The following is a 22,879-nucleotide window of genomic DNA, read 5'->3' as shown; positions in this document are numbered from 1 at the left end:
ATTAGGTCATCACCCCCAAAACGCCCAAGATCATCAAAAATCTGGAGCCGAAGATGGATGCTGTGGCTTGAGCCTCTTTCTGCTGTTCTCTCAAATGAACGGTTTCTCAGTCAAGACAAAAATGCTAATGCATCTGAGGAAGTGGGTATTCACCCACGAAAGCTCATGCTCCAAAACGTCTGTTAGTCTATAAGGTGCCACAGGATTCTTCGCTGCTTTTTCAGATCCAGACTAACATGGCTACCCCTCTGATACATGCTAAGCAGAGTAAACATATATAAACCTTCCCTGTCAGTCACTGGGTCTCCAGAACCAGCCAAGGGGCCAGGAAATTCCAGCTGTACTCTCAGTCTCAGAGACACCAATGCAATAAATCTGGGGATACAGGCATTCCAATCCCACATGCTGTCTGTAGTTATGGGGAGAGCCCTTTCAGACAAGGAGCCCGATCTGGGATTCACTCACCTGCCAAGTAGAATTACAGGATCAAGCTCAGTTTGGCCAAGTCTATAGTAACTTGATAAGAGCCCAGGCTGCGGAGGTAGGCAGCAAAAGCAGGTAGAGTTGAGAGGGGGAGCAGTGGCTTCCCAATTTTGGGACCACAGAGATCATTTGTATTTAGGAACATAAAGTAGGAAGAGGAGAAGGTTGGGGTGTGGGTGGGAGAGTTCTCCCTTATATATACAAGCAACGTAACTGTTCTTGCAACTGTGCCCCGGAATGAACCCTGCAAAAGGCTGATGCTGAAAGTTCTGACCTTGGCTTTGATCCCTTTATTCAGCCCTCAGCTAGAACTATGATTATGATCATTTCTGTAGCACCATTGAAGTCCTGTGAACTTTACACACAGGCAAAGTCTAGGCACTGAGGAGCTTATGGTCTACTTAAGGCAGACACAGTGAGGGATCAAGTAGTCAGTGATGGAAAGGGACTTGAACAGAGATTTCAAGGAGGATGGGAGAGGAAGGGCAGTTGATGCATGAAAAGCATGTTCCAAGCCCGGGGGAAGGGCCCAAGTACTAGAGTTTAGGGGGAAATTCCTCAACAGAGCATATTGTGGGCCACATCTTTTAAAGATGCTCCTAACCAGGCCATATCTGGAAACGTCTGCACACCTGTACCCTCAGTGTCTCAATGCACAGGACCATTTGGTAACAGCATGTGAAAATAAGGACTCAAGCTCAGCTAACCAATTTGCACACCCTTTGCCTAGCCTAAAGGCCTTTGCTCGTATTACATGTCTGGCTAGGAAGTGCTTTGAGAACACAACCTGTTCCCTCCTAACTAGCATCATGGCACCTAGAAACCTTGGCAGCAGAGATCCACAAGCGAAAAGCAGACAGGCATCTTAGTATCATTTTCATTCACTAGCCCAGACTTTGACATGCAAAGAGCTCCGGGTGTTGTAGTAAAAAGAGGCAAGGAAGAGGGGGAAAATACATAAATAGCTGGCAATTCTGGGTGTCATTTATCAGGTGTAGCTATGTTAGTCTGTAGCCGCAAAAACAACAAGGAGTCCACTCGCACCTTAAAGACTAACAGATTTATTTGGGCATAAAATTTCGTGGGTAAAACACCTCACTTGTTCAGATGCATCTGGCTGTGGGAGCCTTGATAAGGAGCAGAGCTCCAAGGACCCCATTCTGACCAGGATTTAGGACTGCAGATAAATATGGCCTGCGGCAATGAATTCTGGGAGTCGCAGTCCTGAAGGCTCTGTGCCGTAGAGAACTCTGGGGTTTGTAGTCCTGTGGGTTGGGTGAGGAATAGTCCCCTGGAGCTAAGAATTATATTCCTGGGCAGTGGGATTCCAAACCCGCCTCCAATACCCAGGAGTCCTATTTCCCAGCCTTCTGCTCTAACCCATTAACCCACTGTCCCTGCCCCCTGGAGAAATAATATGAGAGGGAGTTAAAAGAGAGAGCGAGAGACTCCCTGGAGTAAAGAGTTCTGGGAGTTGTAGTGCTGGGGGGAAAGGGAAGGCCAGGCCGCGAGGAACTCTGGGAGTTGTAGTGCTGGGGAAGGTGGGAGCACAGTCCCGGCCGCGGTGAGCTCTGGGAGTTGTAGTGCCGGAGGAGGGAGCACAATCGAGGCCGCGGGGATCTCTGGGAGTTGTAGTGCTGGAGAAGGTGGGCGCACAGCCCAGGCCGCGGAGAGCTCTGGGAGTTGTAGTGCTGGAGAAGGCGGGCGCACAGCCCAGGCCGCGGAGAGCTCTGGGAGTTGTAGTGCTGAGCTTGGGGACCCTTCACACTGGGCGTGGTAATGACACTACATGTCCCAGGATGCACTGGGCGGCGCTGCCTCCTCTCTTTCCGTGGGGTGGCGGGAGCCCAGGTAGGTGCCGGCGCTGTAGTTCTGGCCCGGGTGGCCCTGGTAGCCCCCCCGCGCTCCGAACCGACCGTCTCAGGCCGGACGCGCCCCCTGCTGGTTCCGCTGAGCTCCCGGGGGCGGCAGGCGGAGTAAGGGGCGGGGGGCAGCGCCAGCTCCTTCCCCCGCCTGTGGGGGCCGGTTGTCGCGGGGGGGGAGAGGGCCCCGGGCTGGGGGCAGGGGTCTGGCTGGAGGGGACACAGGTGGGGGGGCCTGACGGGGGCAGCCAGCGGGGCAGGGCCCACGAGACGGGGGGGAGAGTGGGGCAGAGAGAGGAAGCGGGGCTGAGGGGTGGCCTGTGGCCGTGTCCGGGTTCCGATTCCAGCTGTGTGGCTGATCTTGGGCAAGTCACTGTCCCGCTCGGTGCCTCAGTTTCCCCACCTGTCCTATTGGGATAATATTCCCCTGCTTTGTAGGTTGGTGTCGGGCCCCTAAGATCCTAGCATAGAAGGTTCTATATAAGATCAAGTGTTGTCACTCAGGTATTGTTCTTGTGAAGCTCCCAGAATAGGGAGACCAGATGTCCTGATTTTATAAGGACAGTCCCAATTTTTGGGTCTTTTTATTATATAGGCTCCTATTACCCCTCACCCCATCCCGATTTTTCACATTTGCTGTCTGGTCCCCCTATCCCAGAATCCGAAAATGTCACTCAATTGAAAAAGGAAAAAGCAAGCCCGCTTTGTCACGGCTTGCCTCCTGGATCAGCGCTGGCAGTCTGAGTCCCAGAACCCCATTGTCCCTAGCATGTTACAGGTGTCCAGATGGTGTGAGATTAATCTCCAAAAGGCATGCGAGAGGCGACTGCCACAATAAACAGCAGCCAGGGCAGGACGTTGGTTGGTGTAAAGTGTTCTCTAAGTTCGGTTTCAAGAAGCAGCTGAGCTAATACTCCCAACAAAAAGCTGCTGCCCTGCCGAGAACCAGAATGCACAAGCTGTGCTCGGCTGAGAGAAGAGGGATCAGCGCACAGCGGGGCTTTGCTTGGCCCTAGATGCAGATCAAATCCTGCTGTAATGTTAGCCATTGTTACAAGCAGCTGTGAAGACAGTGCAGCCGTCTCCGAAGGAAAGTGGTGAAAGCCCCTTTGCTTCGAGACTGGACAGAGTGCTAGAAAATACACTATAGGGGACAGTCGTGCACCGCTGCGTGGGAGTTAGGCACCACGGCTCAGACCCTGAAAGGAGCCCAACTCCCATGGAAATCAATATGAGTTAAGCTCCTAAACACTTTTGAGGACTTTAGGAGCCTCTCAAAACCTGGCTCTTTAGACCCTACAGTGATGGATAGGAGTCTTTTCCATCTCTAATCTCTGTGGCGCTAGGATGAAATAATAATACTTTGCCCTTGCATTTTCTTTCATTGGAGGAGCTCGAAGCACGTTCCAGAAGTAAAGCGTGGAGAAAAATGATTTAGCTGCCGTCACACCATGAGTCAGTGACTGAAACCCAGAGTCCTGGCTCCTGGTGCGTTGCTGGAACAATTAGTTCATTTTGCCTCTGCTGCCCATAATAATTCTGGGAGTCAAAAGGCCAGCTTCCTTGCACGCCCTGGTCACGCTGGGTTCTTGATAAAATCTTATTCACTCTTCTGCTCTTGCTGCCTGATGGCTAAGATCGCCAGCCAATGTTATGCAGCTCTCCAAGTCCAATAGGTTAGGCTTTGGTTGAGGATTTTGCTCAACAGGAAACAGATGAAGGAAGTGAGATTAACTAGCTCTGTTTCACCAGCCATTGGGTGACACAGCTCTAGCACTGCAACCTGCTCTCTCCCTTTCTAGGTGCTATCTCCAGCTAAGGAAGGCATGGGGGGAGCGCAGTCCCTCAGGCTGCCCCATGGGAATGGGCCTCACCAAGTGGGCTGCACGGATGTGATGGTGGGCCCCAACCGGAAGGTACAGTAATGAGCGCTGCTAGCTGCTCAGGGTTTCACTTCTCATTAGTTATGCCAGCATGAAACAGAGGATCAGCAGGTAGGAGGGCAATGGTGTTTCAAGCTATTTGATTATTTGTTTTGCTGGAACTGATTTTGCAGCAAGCCCTGTAAATGCAGCCTGTGGGGTACTTGAGATTGCCTGCTGTGTGACTCATGGTCACTCAGAAGACTGGCTGGGGGGAGGCGTGTGAGCAAGAAGATTACAGCTGCACATTTCCTGCTAACTCGACTGGATTCTTGGTCTCTCCTTAAACTGAACTCTGTCTCTGGACACTTGAACAAAGGAATATAAGACTGGAAGGGATCTCCTGGGTCACTGAGTCTCGTCTCCTGCTATAGAAGCCAATCCGGTCATATCATCCCCTTCGTAAACTGACCAAGCTGCATCTTAAAACTAGTTAGGCTGACACTGCACTTGTCTCCAGTTATTATTTACTAAACATGACTGTGCTTGGTGCTGTACAAGGTGTGGAAGTAAAGAGTGTCCCTGTCTCCGTCTGAATTCTTGTATGCATTGAGAATTTGCCCCAGTTCCAGCAGTCGCTGGCCAGCCACTGAGGTAGCAGCATCTGTGCAAAGCCCAAGCACAGAGAAGGGAAGCCAGGATTTGCACCAGCTAACCCCGGCTTGAACATAGGGGAAGGTGAGGGTGAGCTCAGCTGCTGCAATTCGGAGCTTTCCTAGTCTCTGCTTGGGGTTTGCACCACAGCTGGAATCAGGGCCCCTTCCCAGTGCAACAAGGCCTGAGATGCAGAGTAGACAGGACGTGCTGGGAAACCTGGGGATGGAGCTGCTTTGAGATGTATTTAAATTGCCATAATGAACTTACTTCTTGTTGGTATCACAGAAGTGAATTATTCTTGTTCATCTGTATTGCAGTAGCACCCATAGGCACAAGTCAAGGGTCAGGGCCCCCATGTGGTCAGTGCTGTACAGCTACATTACAACATAGTCTCTTCCTCGACAGCTTATTGTGTAATTTTCAGATCAGATACGCAAATTAGTTTAACCAGCCGAGGGAGGAAGAACGAAGGTAATATTGAGAAGATCGTCCGGCGACATAGTCCAGCGAGGGCACAATTTGAGTCAGATTCAGCTGAACATTAAGGATTTTTATATATAACAAAACTCCCTTGCCTTTGCTGATAATACATGTCCAGTGGAGTTGAGGAAGGGCAGGCAATGTAACCCAATTAAATACCCGTGGATTTGTGAGCACTTAGAGAAATCAGCTGTCTTACCATCAGCTTCTCAACCTTGACTGCCTCACTATAACAACATGGAATAGGATGGATTTGAATCATGGGGGTTGCCCTGATGACCCGACAGGGAAGGTTGTTCCATGCATAAGTGCAACATGGAAGCAGTCCTGGAGAAGGATGTGAACCACTGGCTGCAGTAATGTAGGCAGAAGATGATCAGGGCACACAGAGAAGGGTGGGTTGTCTGGTCTGGGGGGTCCTAGAACCAGAACAGTCAATGGGCAGGCCTGTGTTCTAGGTCCTAGTTCTTCAGGATGGGGCACTAACTCCTGAGAGGAAGAATACCCATTTTCTCCTCCCATTATTTGTTCCTTTTCCTTCCCACTCACCCACTCCGATCCGCTCTCTCCATTTGCTGTCCACTCTCCTCCTGTATGTCCCCTCTCCATTCCATCGGTTCCTTCTTCCATGTGCCTTCTGCCCAGTGGGGGCTCTGTGCACACAGCTCCAGCCTGTAGCATGGGCAGAGTGAGGAGAAGAGTGGATCCGGCCTTCGGGGAGCTGTGTGAATCAACCCCCCTAATTCACCGACAGTGTTGCCAAGATATAGCCAAAGAGCCGGGTGCTGAGATAGCCACATGCTAGATGAGGATCACCTGGTTTGACCTCTGTATTGAGGGTGTGAAGGGTGGATGCTGAAGGTCAGAGCAGAGGATCACAGTGGTTTTATAATCTCTGACATTCTCTGTTCAGATCTAGGTGGGATGAGGTGTTTCACACATGTGATATGTGTGCCATAATCCTTCCTTCTTTTCTTTAGGGGCTTTTCTTCCGGTTGTTTTACCCCTGCCTTCCCCAGGAGGAGGCAGAGCAACCTCTCTGGATCCCACGCCGTGAGTATTGCGATGGGCTGGCTGACTACATCAACCTGAAGTGGTGCACCCCGCTGCTCAATGTGACTTTCGGTGAGAGGACTGATGGCTTCAGATAGATGGTCTAGACAGTATTTGGTCCTGCCATGAGGGCAGGGGACTGGACTCAATGACCTCTCAAGGTCCCTTCCAGGTCTATGAGTCTAGATCTCAGCCCCTGGGTGGATGACCCAGACTCTCTGCCTCCTGGGAGCATGCATGGAGGCAGTTATCACAGCATGCTATTAGTGGGGTCATAGGACAATGGCCCCCTGCTGCCACCTTAGCTCCAGAGTCAGAGGAAGCTGGTTGTTCTATGTTCTAAGCTAATAAGGCAGCATGATTACAGATTAGTCACAAGAAAGGGAGAGGACTGGATAATATAACACCATAGGGGATGGCTTAGAGTCCACAGCCTCAGATTTGAACTAACTAGCTCCCTGGGACACTAGGTCTCTGCAGCAGGTGAAATGCAGACTGCAGAGAGTTTCCGATGAGACGTCCAAAGGCAAGATCTGTGTGGACAGTAGAGCCCCTAGTGTGGACATTTGCTGTGCCATCCAAAATTGCCCTCCCCCCATCACTTCTGGGCTATGTACTGCTTGGCTGCTGTCCTGTTCCTCAGAGGCGGCTGCATTTTAGCAGGGTGGCAAAGTGCTTTGGGATGGAGGGTGCCTTAGAAATGTTCTCTGGGTACAGAAAGTTGCGAGGGCTTGGGAAGTTGCTCACTCCTCTCCCAGTCAATATCCTGTTGTTCCCTGGGTACAGAAGGTTACATGAGGCTGGACGTGGGGTCAGGATTCTGAAGAACCCCAGAACAAACGAGAGTGACTGCAGGAGTCAGAACTGTAGCCCTATGACAACTTGGCTCACTCCACTCACATCTGTCACTTCTTCCCGCAGGGTCCTACAGAGTTCCAGTGAGCTGGAACGGGCCTTTCAAGGCATGTGGCAGCAGGTACCCACTGATCATATTTTCCCATGGCCTGGGAGCCTTTCGGTAAGAGTCTCGACCTCACTTCCCACGATCCTGGGTGAAAGAGGAGAGGGATCTCCCACATATTCACTGTGTGAAGCTGCCTCTCCTATAATGCTAATCGAACTTTCGGCTGGGCTGCAGTGTCAGCAGGGGGCTGGTTTAAATGCACACAAGCCAACAGACTGGGGTTAGGATGTCTCAGTCATTTCTGCCAAGGGATTGGCTAAAAAGTATCGGGCTCTCAGGCTGAGACTCGCCCAGATCCGCCCCCCAGCAAGTCTCTTGTCATTGTTTTAGTAAGTGACTGGAATGCTGATGAAAGATTCCAGGCTTGCAGCTCTGGAGACTGGAGTTCTGTGCACAGAGCATGGGCAGAGCAAGCTGCCTCCGTGTTGCTCGGCCAATGGGCCAGATTCTCAGCTGGTGTAAATCAGCATTTGCAGTGGAGCTCTGCCCATTTTCATCAGTGGAGAATCTGGGCCGAAGTATCTTACCTCTGTTTTAGAGGGACCATTTCTAGGGCAAAGAGCAGAGCTTAGTTTTTACGGCCAATTCCATCTTCAGTGTCTGTCCTGGGACACTCAGCAGTGGGATTCAGTTGGTGCCAGTTGTAATGATGGCTTTTGCGGCATGGACACACATCCCACAAGGAGCTAGCCGGAGGCCCACACCAGTTTGTTTCACACTAGACGGCCAGCAGACAAGAGTCCCCTTTGGCCCATTTCTCTGGATTTAAATTGATGACCTAGAAGTGAAAGGCTTCCAGTCCCATTACAACCCTCCTCCCTCCCCAACAGCAAATCCTTATAAAAGCCAAGGACCAGGATATGCGAAGGTATTGTAAGCAAAAACTCCACTCTTGTAGGCTGAGACCTTGTGATCTCCGGCTGTCAGAGCCACTGACGTCTGCTGTAAATCCGTGTTTAATACCATGCCAATAGCTTAGTACCTTCCTCTAGATGTATAAAGTCATCCCTAGTTACTGCGTATATAAACATGGATGCTAGGGGCAGCAAAATCCTATTCAATCATCTCACACCTCTTGCCGGGCAATGGAAACTGGTTCCCTACCGCGTATTTCGTAGTGCTTTGTCCAATCTAGTTTTAAATGATTCAAGCAATGGGCCTTCCACCACTTCCCTCGAGAGACTGTTTCACAATCTAATAGATCTGGCTAAGCAGCTTTTCCGAGCATTCAGCCGCTGCACAAACAGTGGTTTTGCATCTGGCTTTATTAGTAATAACAACACTTGGCATTTTTCATCTTCAAAGCACTTGACAAACGTTACCCCTTCCTCACAACGCCCCGGGTGGTATGCTCCCTGCGTTACGGGTGGGGAAGATAAATCACAAGCTTCTCTGTGCCTCCATGATCAGAAGTGCTGAGCACCTGCAGCTCCCACTGGGATCCATGGAAGCTGTGTGTGCTCTGCACCTTTTGAAAACGGGGCGATTGTGGCTTTGCCAAGCCCCAGAGATGACGTCAGTGTCAGAGCCAGGATTAGAACCCAGGTGTCCCTCGCTCCCATGCCTGGGCTCAGATTATGACTCATTCTCTCAACAGGGAGACTTGCAGCAAAACTTTGTAGAAGCAGAGCAAGTCCGGGAGGTACTGAGTGCCTTGGATTTCTGTTGAGTCTAGTGGGGAATGGAGGGTGCTCAGCACCTCTGGGAACCAGAGGATCGAGCCCTCATTCTGCTTTCCCTTTGCATCCTCGTGTTTTCAGAACCGTCTACTCGGCTGTCTGTGCAGAAATGGCCTCCCGTGGCTTTCTGGTGATGGCGCTGGAGCACAGGTGGGTGGCGGCCCCTTTGAACAGCATGATGCACTCTGTTTCCTGGTGGTCACCCAACCTCTCCCCTAGTAGATTTTGTTTTCCGGTTGATTATTAATTCAGCAGATTTGTGATCTGAATTATCCTTCTAGGACTCAGGTGCAGTCTCTGATCTTCTCTTTGAAATGGGGGCATTCAAAAGCTGAACCGAATGCTAAATATACGCCTTTCTCTTGCATGCCTCGTGTTTCCGATGAGTGGCTGCTGCTCAGTGATTTAACTGGACTGTCCTGTTATTCCTGCAGAGACCATTCTGCCTGTGCAACTTACTTTTGCAAGGCAGAGGCTGGGGGGTCCGATTCCCTGGAGGCTGCGCTGCAGGAGGAATGGATCCCATTTCGAAGGGTCCAAGAAGGGCAGAAGGAATTTCATTTTCGAAACCCACAGGTAATGACTGGAAGGCAGGGAAAGGCTGTTTGTAGGATGGAGGAGGCTGAACCAATTTGGGGAGGGGCAAAATCCATCACACCTGAATTCTGGGCCAGTTTAAGGCGTACGCGTGATGGGCATGTGCCTAGGGCCTCAGTTGCCAGTGTCACATGGTGATGCCAGAATCTCTCTTTTCATTTAAAAAAGAAATGCAGTCACAGTTGCAAAGAAAAGCTTGCAAATGCTAAGTCAGAGCAATGGAAGCAGTGAAGTCTGCTGACGGTCTCCGGCTGCGGGAGAAGCACTGTGTTTTTGAACATTTTCTGTGTTCACGTCAGTTTGGAAGAGAACCAGAGAGGAAGTTGCCTGGCCTTTTACCCACTACTAGAGCAAACCACAGCATTGCTCTAGGCTGGGAGGAGCCTGCCACAGCACAAGGCAGTATGGGAGAAGGGCTATTCATAGATTCTAGGACTGGAAGAGATCTCAAGAGGTCATCGAGTCCAGTCCCCTGCCCTCATGGCAGGACCATATACTGTCTAGACCATCCCAGATGGACATTTATCTAACCTACTCTTAAATATCTCCAGCGATGGAGATTCCACCAGGGTTTTGGATAACCTCACTCTTCTTGCTTTGCCCAGACCTTTTGCCATTTCTGGAACTGAACCTAACGTTGAACCTGTTTTGTAGATGCCGAACCGTTTGGTTAACTCGTTTGCCTTTCACACTTTCACAGGCCTCTTTGTGTCTGAGTTCAGGGCAAGGCAGAAAGCAGCCTGGCTGGTTTTGCTGTATTTCCTGCTTCACTGGAAACAGAAAATTGCCTGAATACTCTTGAGCACCAGTTCTTGTTTCCAGCTCAGTTCTGCAGCCTAGAGAGGCTGAGCTAAGCTTCAGATGAGCCTCCAAACTTCCAGATGCTTATCAGCACTCTGAGTTCTAACTTTTTATGAGGTTTTTCCCATTGCTGTTTTGGACAGGGCATAAAAAATCCAGTTGCCTGCTCACCCCAGGCAAGTAGGAAAGTGCCATGGTAAGTGAGGGGCCCAAACTCTCAATTTCTGCTGAGTTTAAAAGGACAGTGTCAACTTGAAATGTAGCGTGGTTTTAAAAAACTGAATTAGTTGTGGTTTCCGGTGCTGTCCCTGAGACCCCTGCCAGTTTTTGTGGGTTTAAAATCATGTTTTTCTGTCCTTTGTCACTTTAGAAAAAATCCACACAAACAGGGGCACCAGGCTGACTATACACAGGAAACTATGAGCTGTGATGTCCAGTGTCTAGAATAAACAAACTGGGGGAAAAACAACTTGCAGTAGGTCTCTCCCCGCTTCCCCCCTCCATCTCAGTTATAAAAATCTTTGGTTTTACTTGTAACAAGTTTTTAACTAAGCTTAGACAGATTTTTGTTTTGTTTTGTTTTAAAGTTGATGATCGCCCTTTAAATGTGCACATTAAATAAATTCTTTGACCTTCTGCGAGTGGAGAACACCTTCCACATGTGACCCCAAAGGAGAGCTTTCTTCCTGAGTCTGCAGACAGACCACTCCAGTGCTGCTGGAGCTCAAACAGCGGCAGAGTGAAATTGGCAGAGACTCTGGTCAGTTTTGTTGCTCTTACAATGATGTCAGATTTGTGTCCATTTAGTCTTTTGCATAGAGACTGTCCGGTTTGGCCAATGTACATGGCAGCGGGGCATTGCTGGCACATGATGACATATATCACATTGGTAGATGTGCAAGTGAACGAGCCCCTGATGGCGTGGCTGATGTGATTAGGTCCTATGATGGTGTCACTTGAATAGATATGTGGACAGGGCTTTGTTGCAAGGATAGGTTCCTGGGTTAGTGTTTTTGTTCTGTGGTGTGTGGTTGCTGGTGAGTATTTGCTTCAGGTTGAGGGGCTGTCTGTAAGCAAGGACTGGCCTGTCTCCCAAGATCGGTGAGAGTGAGGGGTCATCTTTCAGGGTAGGACGTAGATCTTTGATGATGCGCTGGAGAGGTTTTAGTCGGGGACTGAAGGTGACGGCTAGTGGTGTTCTGTTATTTTCCTTGTTAGGCCTATCCTATAGTAGGTGACTTCTGGATACTCTTCTGGCTCTGTCAATCTGTTTTTCACTTCAGCAGGTGAGTACTGTAGTTTTAAGAATGCTTGATAGAGATCTTGTAGGTGTTTGCCTCTGTCTGAGGAATTGGAGCAAATGCGGTTTGGGAAGAGACTTTGCACAATGCATGTATTTTTGGTGGCACACTGGGATCTATGGGAATGTGATCCACTAGATCTTCACTGTGACCCAGTGTGTTAAAACGTCATGAGATTATTTAAGAATATCTTTTGCAGCTGTTACAAAAAATTGAGTCCTTGAGCAGGGTCCAGGGACAGCACCTCAGTAGGAATCCCTGCAATCATCTTCCCAGCTGCTGGGGGGACCGGGGGTGCGGGGATGGGGTTTTTCATTAGGCGTTTGGACCTCTTTGGGGAAAGTCTCCATCTTTCATATTGGCCTCTGGCTGGTAGGTTCGCATGGTGGATCCACTGAGCAAAACACATTATCTTTCTTCTGAGTCCCTCCTTACTTATTGGTATAGTGGAAATATTTTGCTTATCTTCAGCAGTTCATGGTATTAAATTAACTGGATTTTAAGAAGCTTTTCCAATACATTTATAGCGATTTCCCTTGGGGACCTCTTGCAGTGTCTGTATTTTCCTCTTTGTCTCCACATTCGCTGTGATCCAAGAAAGGAAGTGTGGTTTAAAGCGTGAAACTGGACTTGGGTCTCCTAGATTCTGTTTCTGCCCCTAACTCACCGAGCGGCCTTGGGCAAGTCTCTGAAGGCCTGATTTTATGTTCAGTTAAAGCTGTACAAATCAGGGGTAACCCTATTGAGCTCAGTGGCGTTACACAGAGGTAAAAGCAGTGCAAGTCACTTTCCATGTGTGCATGCTAGGGGTATGATACGTACTGACCTCCCTTGGTGTAATGAGTCTTATTAATCTTTGCAAATCACTGTGATGTGCTTAGACAAAGGGCATTTTGGGAGAGCACATTATTATGCTATATTATCATCATTCCTGTGTTGATGCTTGATCAGCCTGGAGGAAAAAGGGGGTTGAATTAACCAGGGACACTTTTGTTACAGGTTCACCAAAGAGCAAACGAGTGTGTACGAGGGCTCAGGCTGGTGCAGGAGATCAGCCACGGCAAAGCTGTCACCAATGTCTTGCACAAAGGATTTGATCTGTCTGCACTGAAGGTATTTCCAGCCAACTCTTCAGTTGCAGCGGAGAGACATTTTTGTGCCGTGCAGATTATGAAGGGATTCACTGGAACCCGTGCAGGGTGGCATTCAGAGCTGGCTGGTGATTTTAACCTGATCTCATAAAGGCAATAGCACCTGCCTCTCCTCCACCCAACACCTTCCTTTCATTGGCCCTGCAGGTGTTGTTACTGGCAGGAACAGGCCTGGTTCTGTGAAATTTGCAGATTGCCCTCCTGGAATTGGAGGCGTGGGGGCAGAACTTGCAGAACCAGACTCCTTTAAGCCCCTGATTCATTTTCCTTTTTGTTCTGTCCCACCACTCCACCCCCTCATTTCCTTTTCATCTCCTTTGTCAGCTCTGCTCTCTTATTTGTTCTTCTCACTCATCCTCCCTTTTCTCTTTGTCCCCTTTAACTGCACAACTTCCATCTCCTCCCCATTTTTTCTTCTTCCTTTCTTCTCACTAGCATCTTCTTTCTTCCCCCACTTTATATTTTGTTTATATCTATTTTAGGACACTCTGATCCCCCCAGGGCCAAATAGGGCTTCTCCTGGATTGGCAAGATAATGTATTCTTCAGTGATCAAGTACTTCTCTTCCTTTCAGCCTCCCATTCCAGGGACTCGCACGGAGCCCCTTATAAATACTAACTGCATCTGCTGCTTGGGGACTTGCACTATGGTGCCCCTTGTTGCAGAATTGGGTACCATTCTATAAGCTGGTCTATGCTGAAAATGAACATCGGCATAGCTACGTCTCTCCACGGTTTGAAAAATCCACACCCCAGAGAGATGTAGCTCTGCCAGGCTAACCCCCAGTGTAGACAATGCTGGGTTGAGAGTGGAATTCTTCCATCAACCTAGCTACCTTCTCTCAGGGAGGTGGAGTCTCTACACCCATGCTGCTGTGGCATTTTAAGCGTAGCCATACTCTTAAGGCCTGGTCTACACGAAGAAGTTGAGTTGACGCAGCTTCGTCGCTCAGGTTGATATACGAAGTCTCCCTCCCACCAACCTAGCTACTGCCCCTTGGGGAAATGGATTACCTGCGCTGGTGGGACAACCCCTCCTGTTGGCATAGATATTGTCCGCAACTGCAGCATTTCAAGCATAGGTCTGGATTGAGCATGGGACTGGGAGCTGAGAACTGGGTTCTGTTACTAGCAGTGCCATAGACTTACTGTGTATCCTTAGAGAAATCACTTACCCACTCTGTACCTCAGTTTCCTCATCTGTAAAATGGGGATAATGCATCCTGCCTCAGAGAGGTGTGGAACTTCATGGGTCACCCCTAAGACTCCCTTACTCCCTCTAACATCTACTCCCCTGGTGAATGCAACTCAGAGCCTCTGTAGCAAGCTGGCTTTTCCTGAGGTCACTACTTCCCCAGCAGGAGCTTTGTGCGGTGAGGTTTGGGGACTGAATTCTTTACAGTTTTCCTCCTCCTTGCAGGAGAGTGTGGATTTGACTAAAGTTGCTGTAATGGGCCACTCTTTCGGAGGAGCGACCGCAATTCTTGCCCTTTCTAAAGAGGACCATTTTAGGTGAGTATCAGACAGATGCTGCTTTTAAACAAGCAGTAAAACTTGCAGCAAGGACTCACCATCAGCTTGGGAGCTGGGGATGCATTTCTGGAAACAAGCCAGATGGGAATAGAAGGCTTTAGGTAGCAGCAGAGTTACCTGTTGTTTTCTGTCCTGCTGCAGCTGCGCCGTTGCTCTCGATGCCTGGATGTTCCCTTTGAAGAACGATCTCTACCACAAGGTGACCAAGCCGGTGCTTTTTATCAACACGGAGAAATTCCAGACCGCAGAAAGTGTCACCAAAATGAAGAGACTCAGCTCCAGAAACAGGCAGACCAAGATCATAACCATCCTGTAAGTCCGCACTCTGTGTCTGGGCAGTGTGGGGCAGCGGTAGAGCAATGGCCTAGGAGCCAGGAGTGCTCATCCTGGGTTTGCTGTTGACATGCTGGGTGACCTGGGGCAGGTCACGGCTCTGCTCTGTGCCTCAGTTGTCCTCTCGTTAAAATGGGGGTAATGCTATTTGTCATCCATTTTAAAGTGATTTGACGTTTTCAGATGAAAAGTGCTGTATATGAGCCAAGGATTACTATTATAACAGCGCGCGAACAATCCCATAACACTGCTCACTCTGTGTTAAGTTTTATTGTCCCACTGGTGTGCAGCAACCTTTGTCTGCATCCGCTTTGGACACCTTGTCCTCACCTTCAGAGCCATGCTCCTGCTGACAGCTCAGCTCATGTTCCCTTCGCCTCTGTCTCCCATGCCAACTCCTCACTCCGACTCTCCCTTCTCCAACATTCAGCTCTCAGCCTTTTGCTACCCCCTTTGCCTTCCTTTTCTCTTGCCCCAAGAAACTTTCCTACAAATTCCTCCTCAACCTCCAGCACCAGCACCTTCCCCACACTGATCTCCCCTCCGGCAGGACGTCTTCCTCCTTTGGCTTTCCTTTAATTTGCAGGTTGTTTGTCTCAGTTAGATGGGCAGCTCTTCAGGCATGGATCTTGTCTTATGTGCTTTCACAGAGTTATGTGCATTTCTATGGCCTATGGAAAATACCACTGAGCGATGTATGAGTCAGGGCGGGCAGTGGATTGTGTTACTTAGGCCTTGTCTACGCTGGGGCTGAAGTCCTGGTCCCATTCAAGTCACTGGCAAAGTGCCCATGGGACCTGGATTTATCCTAGGTGGTTTTGAGAGATCTCCCAGCAGTGACGGCACTGGAGATTAGTGACCATAGTGAAGACAGAGCTCACGTGGCCACTGGCATTTTTACCGCCAGACTGTATTATGAGCAGGGTCATATGATTCCTGATGCAGCATCTGTGTCTCCACCAGTGGGAGATTCCCAACCCCAGTGTTGACCCAACCCAGGGCTGTAAAGTTAGCAAGACCCAGTCATTGATGAAAGTGTTTCATCCCTGTCTCCAAAGGAGTCATTTCTTTCTCCCTTTTCCAGGGGATCTGTGCATCTGAGTCAGACTGACTTCACTTTTCTGGCTGGGAATCTCCTGAACAGACTGTTCCAGACCAGAGGCACCCTGGACCCATACACAGGCTTGAACATCACCAACAGGGCGGCGCTTGCTTTCCTGCAGAAACATCTGAGTACGGCACTAGGCAGAAAAATGTTTTTCATTGGGATGGTGCAATGGGGCCCTCTCTCCACCCAGACGTCTGAGCTGAGGCTCTCGCCTCCTTGGCCAGGAGCAGCTGACAGTCTGGAGGAGGCGATGCTTGCAAAAGGATTTCTGTCCCGTGTGGGTGGTGACCACTCTAGCCAATGTGTGGGCGTGGTGTTCCGGGGAGAGCCTCCTTCCTGCCCTGTACACAGAGCTGGCCAAGATTCTCAAAAGCCTAGGGGGGTGTAGTGACCTGTCTTGTGCTGTGTTAGGCAGGGCCTTCTTCAATGGTTAGTGCCAGATTTAAAGGCAAAACCATGAGTTTTGCGAAGGTGCTGTGAAAACCTTAGCTACGCCACCTGGTCAAATGGACTTGGCATGGGGCTGGAAGCAAAGCACTGCTGGCTCTGCCAGCTGCTCACTTTGTGAATGGGGGCAAATCAGTTTGCCTCCACTCGTGCCTCAGTTTCCCCATGTACAGATGGTGATGATGATACTGCCTTACCTCACGGGAATGTCTGCAAAGCCCACTGCCTAGGCCACACCAAACACATTGCCAGCTGAGGGACTCCCCTCTGGAAGAATCCTGCTGTGTGGGCAATCCACAAGAATACCAGATGTGGGGAAAAGAGTGGAAGTACATTAAAAATCAAACACTACTCCACACCTGCAGAGTCTGTTTGCTGTGTTATGACAGTGCCCTGTATGGACTTAGCACAGGTCCCTCAGCTTCCTCTGACAAGGCAAAGCCAAGTGCATTTGGCTTGGTTAGCCTTGTGGTCTGTGGAAAGAGCTACACACATATACTAATGCTCATCAGCTCCTGCCATTGTCTAACACAGCTCATGGGGCCAAGGAGCTCTTTCCTGTAATGCATGTGACTGAGCCTTTCCAGCAGTTAGTAATCATGGAGTAATCCTTTCGTCATCTCTCTTCCCCATTTAGGGCTTGAGGAAGATTTTGATCAGTGGAATAATCTCCTGGAAGGCATTGGTGACTCGGTGATTCCAGAGGCGCCTCTCTGCATCTCCAGCCTTTAGAGACACTGTCTGCTGGTCCGGCCACATGGATGTTAGGCATCCTACATACCAGGAAGATAGTAGCTTCACTTTCAGTCAGCAACTCCAATAACTCTGCAAAAGGCACATGTAATCATGCAGCTGCTGATGGAATCCAGAGACATGGAGCCCTCGCTGAGCCAGAATTCCTGCTGGAACCGGAAGACTAGAGGCCCTGACTGGTCGAGGGTTGGCCATAGAACCCAGAGACTAGGCCCTTCTCTGGTCTAGAACTCACCATCGAGAACAGACTGGGGCGCCTGGCTGCTCCAGAACTGATTTTGGAACCTAGAAAACTGATGCCTTATTGGACAGAAGCAGATGTGGGGTGTGGCTTAGCGGCCCCCCTTTTGACAGGTCCCAAACTTTTCTCTCTGCCCCTTCAAATCCCTCCTCTAAATACATTTCTTTCCAAAAGTCTTTCACACATGAGACCTGCCTTGGTCCTCTTTGACTCCTACCAACACCCCATGCACTTTGTGTGGCTGCACTTTGGTGTCTACACCTGAACCTACATTGCACTAGTTTCAGACAACGGAGGGAAAATCTCTCTTCTTGTGTTAAACCCTCAGAAGCCCCTCCTGTGAATTACCTGAGGTATTAATGCTGCTGTAGTAATTATGTCTGTCAAAATGATATCGTCTGTAAAATGGTGCATTTATTAGAAACTGTATTTTCTTCTCTCTTAAATGTGCACTAAATGAAGATGGAGAATGTTATTCATAACACGTATCTAAGCTTTCTTTTTTGTTTTTTTATCATAGGAGAGGCAGTACTGTCTAGTGGAAAGTGCACTGGACTGGTACTGAGACCTGGGTTCTGTTCCTGGCACGGCTACTGGTTGGCTGAATGGCCTTTGGCAAGGCACTTCACTTCTCTGGGCCTCAATTTCCCCTTCTATAAAATGAGAGTAATATTAATTGATTTTAAAATCCTTTGAGATCTATGGATGAAACACGCCATAGAAGAGCCAGCTTCCAATAACCTTCCATACAAGGAGAGTTGATCATATAGCCCAGAGAGTGGCCTTGTCAGTGGTGGGGTACCCAGTCTTTTAGCTCAGTTGTACCCCATCAATAGACCATTCTCCAGTTCTATCAGCCAAGGTCCCGTTCTCTGATTCAGGAGTGGTTTCTAAGCTGCCCTGGGGGGTAGGCTGCTGTTACCATCAAAAAACTAGATTTTGGCATTAACCAAAACTCCAAGGTGAGTGAGAACATGTTGACAAATAGAAAGCAGGGAGTGACATTGCTCTGAGGCCTGACAGAGAAGCTTTTCGCAGTGGCAAGGTAGGGGGCATATCAGCCAGCCAAAGTCTAGTGTGCCAGGACTGCGCCACACGGCAGGGGTTGGGAATCTCTAGGGGAAAATTCACAAGAGATAAAGGACGGATACCTATTGTTCTGGATTTGCTGATGGAACCCACATCTTATCTGCATGTACAAAGCCCACCGTAATGGGGCCCTGCGATCTGATTCAGGCCTATAGATGCTGTCACAGTGCAAATAATAACAACTCTGATTTATAGACTCATAGACTCATAGGTCAGAAGGGACCAATCTGATCATCTAGTCTGACCTCCTGCACAAGGCAGGCCACAGAACCCCACCCATCCAATTTTGTACAACCCCTATCCCAGGACCGAGTTATTGAAATCCTCAAAAATGGTTTAAAGACCTCAAGCTGCAGAGACACCACCAGCAAGCGACCCGTGCCCCACGCTGCAGGGGAAGGCGAAAAACCTCCAGGGCACCTGCCAATCCGCCCTGGAGGAAAATTCCTTCCCGACCCCAAATATGGCGATCAGCTAAACCCTGAGCATGTGGGCAAGAGTCACCAGCCAGCACCCAAGAAGGAGTTCTCCGCAGCAACTCAGTACCCATCGCATGCAACATCACCCCGCAGACCATTGAGCAGACCTGTCTGGTGGTAATTCAAGATCAATTGCCCAAATTAACGATCCTATCATAACATCCCCTCCATATACTTATCAAGCTTTGTCTTAAAGCCGGGAAAGTCTTTTGCCCCTACTACTTCCCTCGGAAGGCTATTCCAGAACTTCACTCCCCTAATGGTCAGAAACCTTCGTCTAATTTCAAGTCTAAACTTCCTAATATCCAGTTTATACCCATTCGTCCTCGTGGCTACATTAGTACTAAACTTAAATAATTCCTCTCCCTCCCTAACGTTAACCCCCTTGATATATTTATATAGGGCGAGCATATCCCCCCTCAGCCTTCTTTTGGCCAGGCTAAACAAGCCAAGCTCTTTGAGTCTCCTTTCATAAGGCAGTTTTTCCATTCCTCGGATCATCCTCGTAGCCCGTCTCTGAACCTGTTCCAGTTTGAATTCATCCTTCTTGAACATGGGACACCAGAACTGCACACAGTATTCCAGATGGGGTCTCATCAACGCCGTATACAACGGTACTAACACCTCCTTATCCTTGCAGGAAATACCCCGCCTGATGCATCCCAAAATCGCATTTGCTTTTTTAACAGCCGTATCGCATTGGCGACTCAGTCATCCTGCTATCAACCTATACCCCAAGGTCCTTCTCCTCCTCTGTCGCTTCCAACTGATGCGTCCTCAACGTATATCCAAAATTCTTATTATTAATTCCTAAATGCATGACCTTGCACTTTTCACTATTGTATTTCATCCTATTTCTATTACTCCAGTTTACATTTGTCGGAGGCAAGAGCAGAGCGAAGCCTGGCAGCCGTCCTGGCATCCTAGAGATTCTTCAGTGGGGATGAAGAGTTCTTTAGCTGGAGTACAGACCTACTTCTGTGACGGCCATCGGAACCAGCACAAAGGACAGAGCACAGTGGGCTAGAAGCTTGGTTTCCTCAAAAGCGAAGGTAAAGAAAACCTGTGCTTTCCCGGAGGAGGCACTAAGGGTCACAATCACCTCCCGTAAATCCAAAATGAAAGATTTGTTTCACAAAAATGAGGGGAGGGATGCCGGGAGGAGGAGTAAAAGAATCCTAATAGGAAAAGAACCAATCAGTTTCCATTACACCTCTACCCCGACATAACGTGACCCAATATAACATGAATTTGGATATTACACGGTAAAGCAGCGCTCCTGGAGGGGCAGGGCTGCGCGCTCCGGTGGATCAAAGCAAGTTCGATATAACGCGGTTTCATCTATAACACGGTAAGAGTTTTTGGCTCCCGAGGACAGCATTATATCGGGGTAGAGGTTTATTTTAATTTCACTCAGAACATTTTTGTTTATTTTATGATTGAAATATTTCCCTTCTGCCTTGGAAATCCAACAGCAAAGGGCTGGAGGTGGAGCAGGGGGAGGAGGGATAAATTAAAAGGGAAATTGATTATAAACAGAAAGGGAAACTGACCAACCTAGTTTTGCTGCCCACACTGAGGGAACTGTAAAATCAAACAGCATGGGTGGTGAGAAGCTAGTGACTTGAAACAGAAAGAATTTTAAAAGAAACACATAATCTAGAGCGTGAGTGGGGAGAGGGGAGCAATGGATTATTTTTAAATACAAAGGGTCAGATCCTCATCTCATGTGAATCAGCGCAGCTGCATTAAGTCAATGGAGCTCTGCTGATTCACTGATTCCCGCTGAGGATCTTTTATCCTGACAAGGAGGCAGGGGTTAGCTCTGGGTGTTCATTGGCGCACTCCCCACGCATGCTGCTTTTGCATAGGTTTTAAATATTTAGGGCCATAACGTGCCATCCCTTTTTTAAGGACAACTCCCCATTGACGCCAGCATGTAGTTCTGCCTCAATATGGATGGCGTGATGTACAATGTCACCCCTAGCTTCTCTACTGTATGATTTAGTGGAGGTGATACAGCCTGGTGCTTGTATGACATTATTAGTCCTTCCTCTTTCCTTCCAGAGGAGCCTGCTGCAGGCAGCTGCTTAAGGTGCTGAATTTGGAAGCCCAGTTTCCTTTGGGGATAAAAGTGGTTTGTTTTGGACAGACTCTGCTCATTTTACTTTCCCCCCAGAGACGGCTGCTGCTTGACAGGAGGCAGCATGATTCCAGTGCACAGAAAGCCGGCAAAGCACTCTGGGACCCTTTGTAATGAAAGGCGCAAGGAAAATGTACCATGTTATTTTTCCTCCTCCCTGTCTTGGAACGAACAAGGAGTTTGTGTAACCATGCATTGGCCATTTCCCTGCCTGTTAATGGACACCCACGCCACAGCCTGCCAGCAGCAGTCAGCTTGGGTGGGGAGAGCGGCTGTTACGTGCTGCTGGAGCCAAAGGCTTGAGCAGTACGAAGCATCTCCAACTCTCTTAGAGTTCAGCTGGAGTCCAAGGTGCTTAGTACTGCTCCAAATTTGCCCTGGAAGGGATCATCTTCTGGTTCTGTGTGGCAGGGAGATGAAGTGTTTAAGATTCCCATTAACTTGAATGGCCTTTCGACCAGACCCCAAGAGCCTTATCTCTCCCTGGCCTCAGTGGGACTTGAAAACCCTCAGCACCTCTGAGGATCTAGCCGTAAAATAATCTGGCATCGAGCTGCAGAACTGACCCAGATCAGCCAGTGTCCTTGTTTACTTCTTGACCCATTCCAAAAATCTGCCAGAGAGTTGTCGCACCCTAGGACTGGGTCAGGCTGCCACGTTTCAGAGAATCCCAGGGCTGTTCTGCAGGGACCTCAGGGCCCACACAGTAGGTGGGCAGGTACGCCGGGGCTAACTGGGGAGTTCTCTCCAGTTTGAAATGAATTGCTTTGGGGAGCTAATTGGTGAGGAGACCATAATGAGGAAAAGCCTCTTCATTGCTTTTTAACAGCGAGCAATGGTGCCTGGTGCAGAAGTGAAGTTCCATTTCCTCTCTCAGTTAACATTGGCCAGGATTTGTTCTGACAGTTACATGGAGTGCAGAGAATAGTTTGCGTCCAATCCATCTCCAGCAATGCACCACCCGCAAGAGCTATTAATTGTGCAAGACTCTTATGTAAGGGCTTTTGGGGGAGGCATCTTGGACTGGGAGGGGGAAGGAGCATGTTTCACTCACAAGGTGACTTTGAAACACATTGACCCTTCAGTTCCCAGAGCGCTGCTTGGGTCGTGATGGACGCAGCGTTAAGGGTAGGATAGATAATATGCACTGCACTCATTCATGCTGCAGCATCTCACTGTTCCCTGCATCTCCCTTGTCTCAACTGTTGCCTTCCCGCTCCACGAGAGCCAGCTCTGGATTCCATGGCCCTGATTCGTCCTTGCCCAGCACTTCATGCTGTCAGTGCAAAGTGGGTATAAAACACCCCCGAATCAGTATAGCAATGTTCTGAGCAGGTGTCAAGGTGCAGCCCAATGGGGAATCTGGCCCTAGGTGTAGACCACGACTGTCCCCTTCTTGCTCAGACAGAGAAGTGTGAGCAAAAGGAGGGAGTATTATCTATTGCCTAGAGAACAGGACTGGGGGTCCAGAGGCCGGGGTTATGTTCCTATCTCTGCTGCTGGTCTTCTGTATGGCCTTGGGCAAGTTGTGGCCCCTCTGTGCCTCAGTTTCCCCATTTATCAAATGGGGGTTGTCACTGCCACCTTTGTACAGTGCTTTGAGATCCCTGGATGAAATTACTGTACGTTACCCTCTGCCCCCAAATAGCTCTATTGGTTCCTTGTTCAATTCAGGTTCCAGCTCCAAACTGCAGATAGGAGAGAAAACTCCCCTGCTCTCGCTCCAGCTGACTTCATGCATCTCCTTGTTTGTCCCTCCCCTCAGCTAGCGCTGACCTCTCCCCTCTCTTCTCTCATGGGTTCTGGCTATTTGTGGTGCAGGAGCCTTCTCCTCTACAGCTCCTCTCATCCAGAACGCCTTTCT

General features: G+C 49.2%; 1 protein-coding gene across 3 annotated transcripts; it reads left to right on the top strand.

Annotated features, from left to right (window-relative positions):
* The first annotated feature begins 2,242 nt into the window (after positions 1 to 2,242).
* On the top strand, positions 2,243 to 17,786 carry PAFAH2 (platelet activating factor acetylhydrolase 2). Of its 3 annotated transcripts, none has more exons than XM_050932707.1 (11): positions 2,243 to 2,334; positions 4,148 to 4,261; positions 6,325 to 6,469; positions 7,319 to 7,415; positions 9,122 to 9,190; positions 9,475 to 9,616; positions 12,739 to 12,852; positions 14,310 to 14,401; positions 14,564 to 14,734; positions 15,840 to 15,988; positions 16,948 to 17,786. In XM_050932707.1, the coding sequence occupies exons 1-11, from the start codon at positions 2,263 to 2,265 to the stop codon at positions 17,040 to 17,042; spliced, it is 1,260 nt and encodes a 419-aa protein (XP_050788664.1). In that variant the 5' UTR covers positions 2,243 to 2,262; the 3' UTR covers positions 17,043 to 17,786. The 3 variants fall into 3 exon arrangements, with proteins under 3 accessions (XP_050788664.1, XP_050788665.1, XP_050788666.1); XM_050932709.1 differs by lacking the exon at positions 2,243 to 2,334 and adding an exon at positions 2,371 to 2,459; XM_050932708.1 differs by lacking the exon at positions 9,122 to 9,190.
* Positions 17,787 to 22,879: the final 5,093 nt, after the last annotated feature.

This window comes from Gopherus flavomarginatus, chromosome 22, assembly GCF_025201925.1.
Source record: "Gopherus flavomarginatus isolate rGopFla2 chromosome 22, rGopFla2.mat.asm, whole genome shotgun sequence".
NCBI classification, from domain to species: Eukaryota; Metazoa; Chordata; order Testudines; family Testudinidae; genus Gopherus; species Gopherus flavomarginatus.
Note: the sequence above shows the minus strand (reverse complement) of the source record. Positions and strands in the feature narration are given on the sequence as shown.

Bases quoted from the DNA above. Each gene is read 5' to 3' on its own strand.
- PAFAH2 (XM_050932707.1), top strand. From the start codon at position 2,263: ATGACACTACATGTCCCAGGATGCACTGGGCGGCGCTGCCTCCTCTCT. The intron at 6,470-7,318 runs GTGAGAGGACTG...TTCTTCCCGCAG, and splicing joins GCTGCTCAATGTGACTTTCG to GGTCCTACAGAGTTCCAGTG. The intron at 14,402-14,563 runs GTGAGTATCAGA...GTCCTGCTGCAG, and splicing joins TCTAAAGAGGACCATTTTAG to CTGCGCCGTTGCTCTCGATG.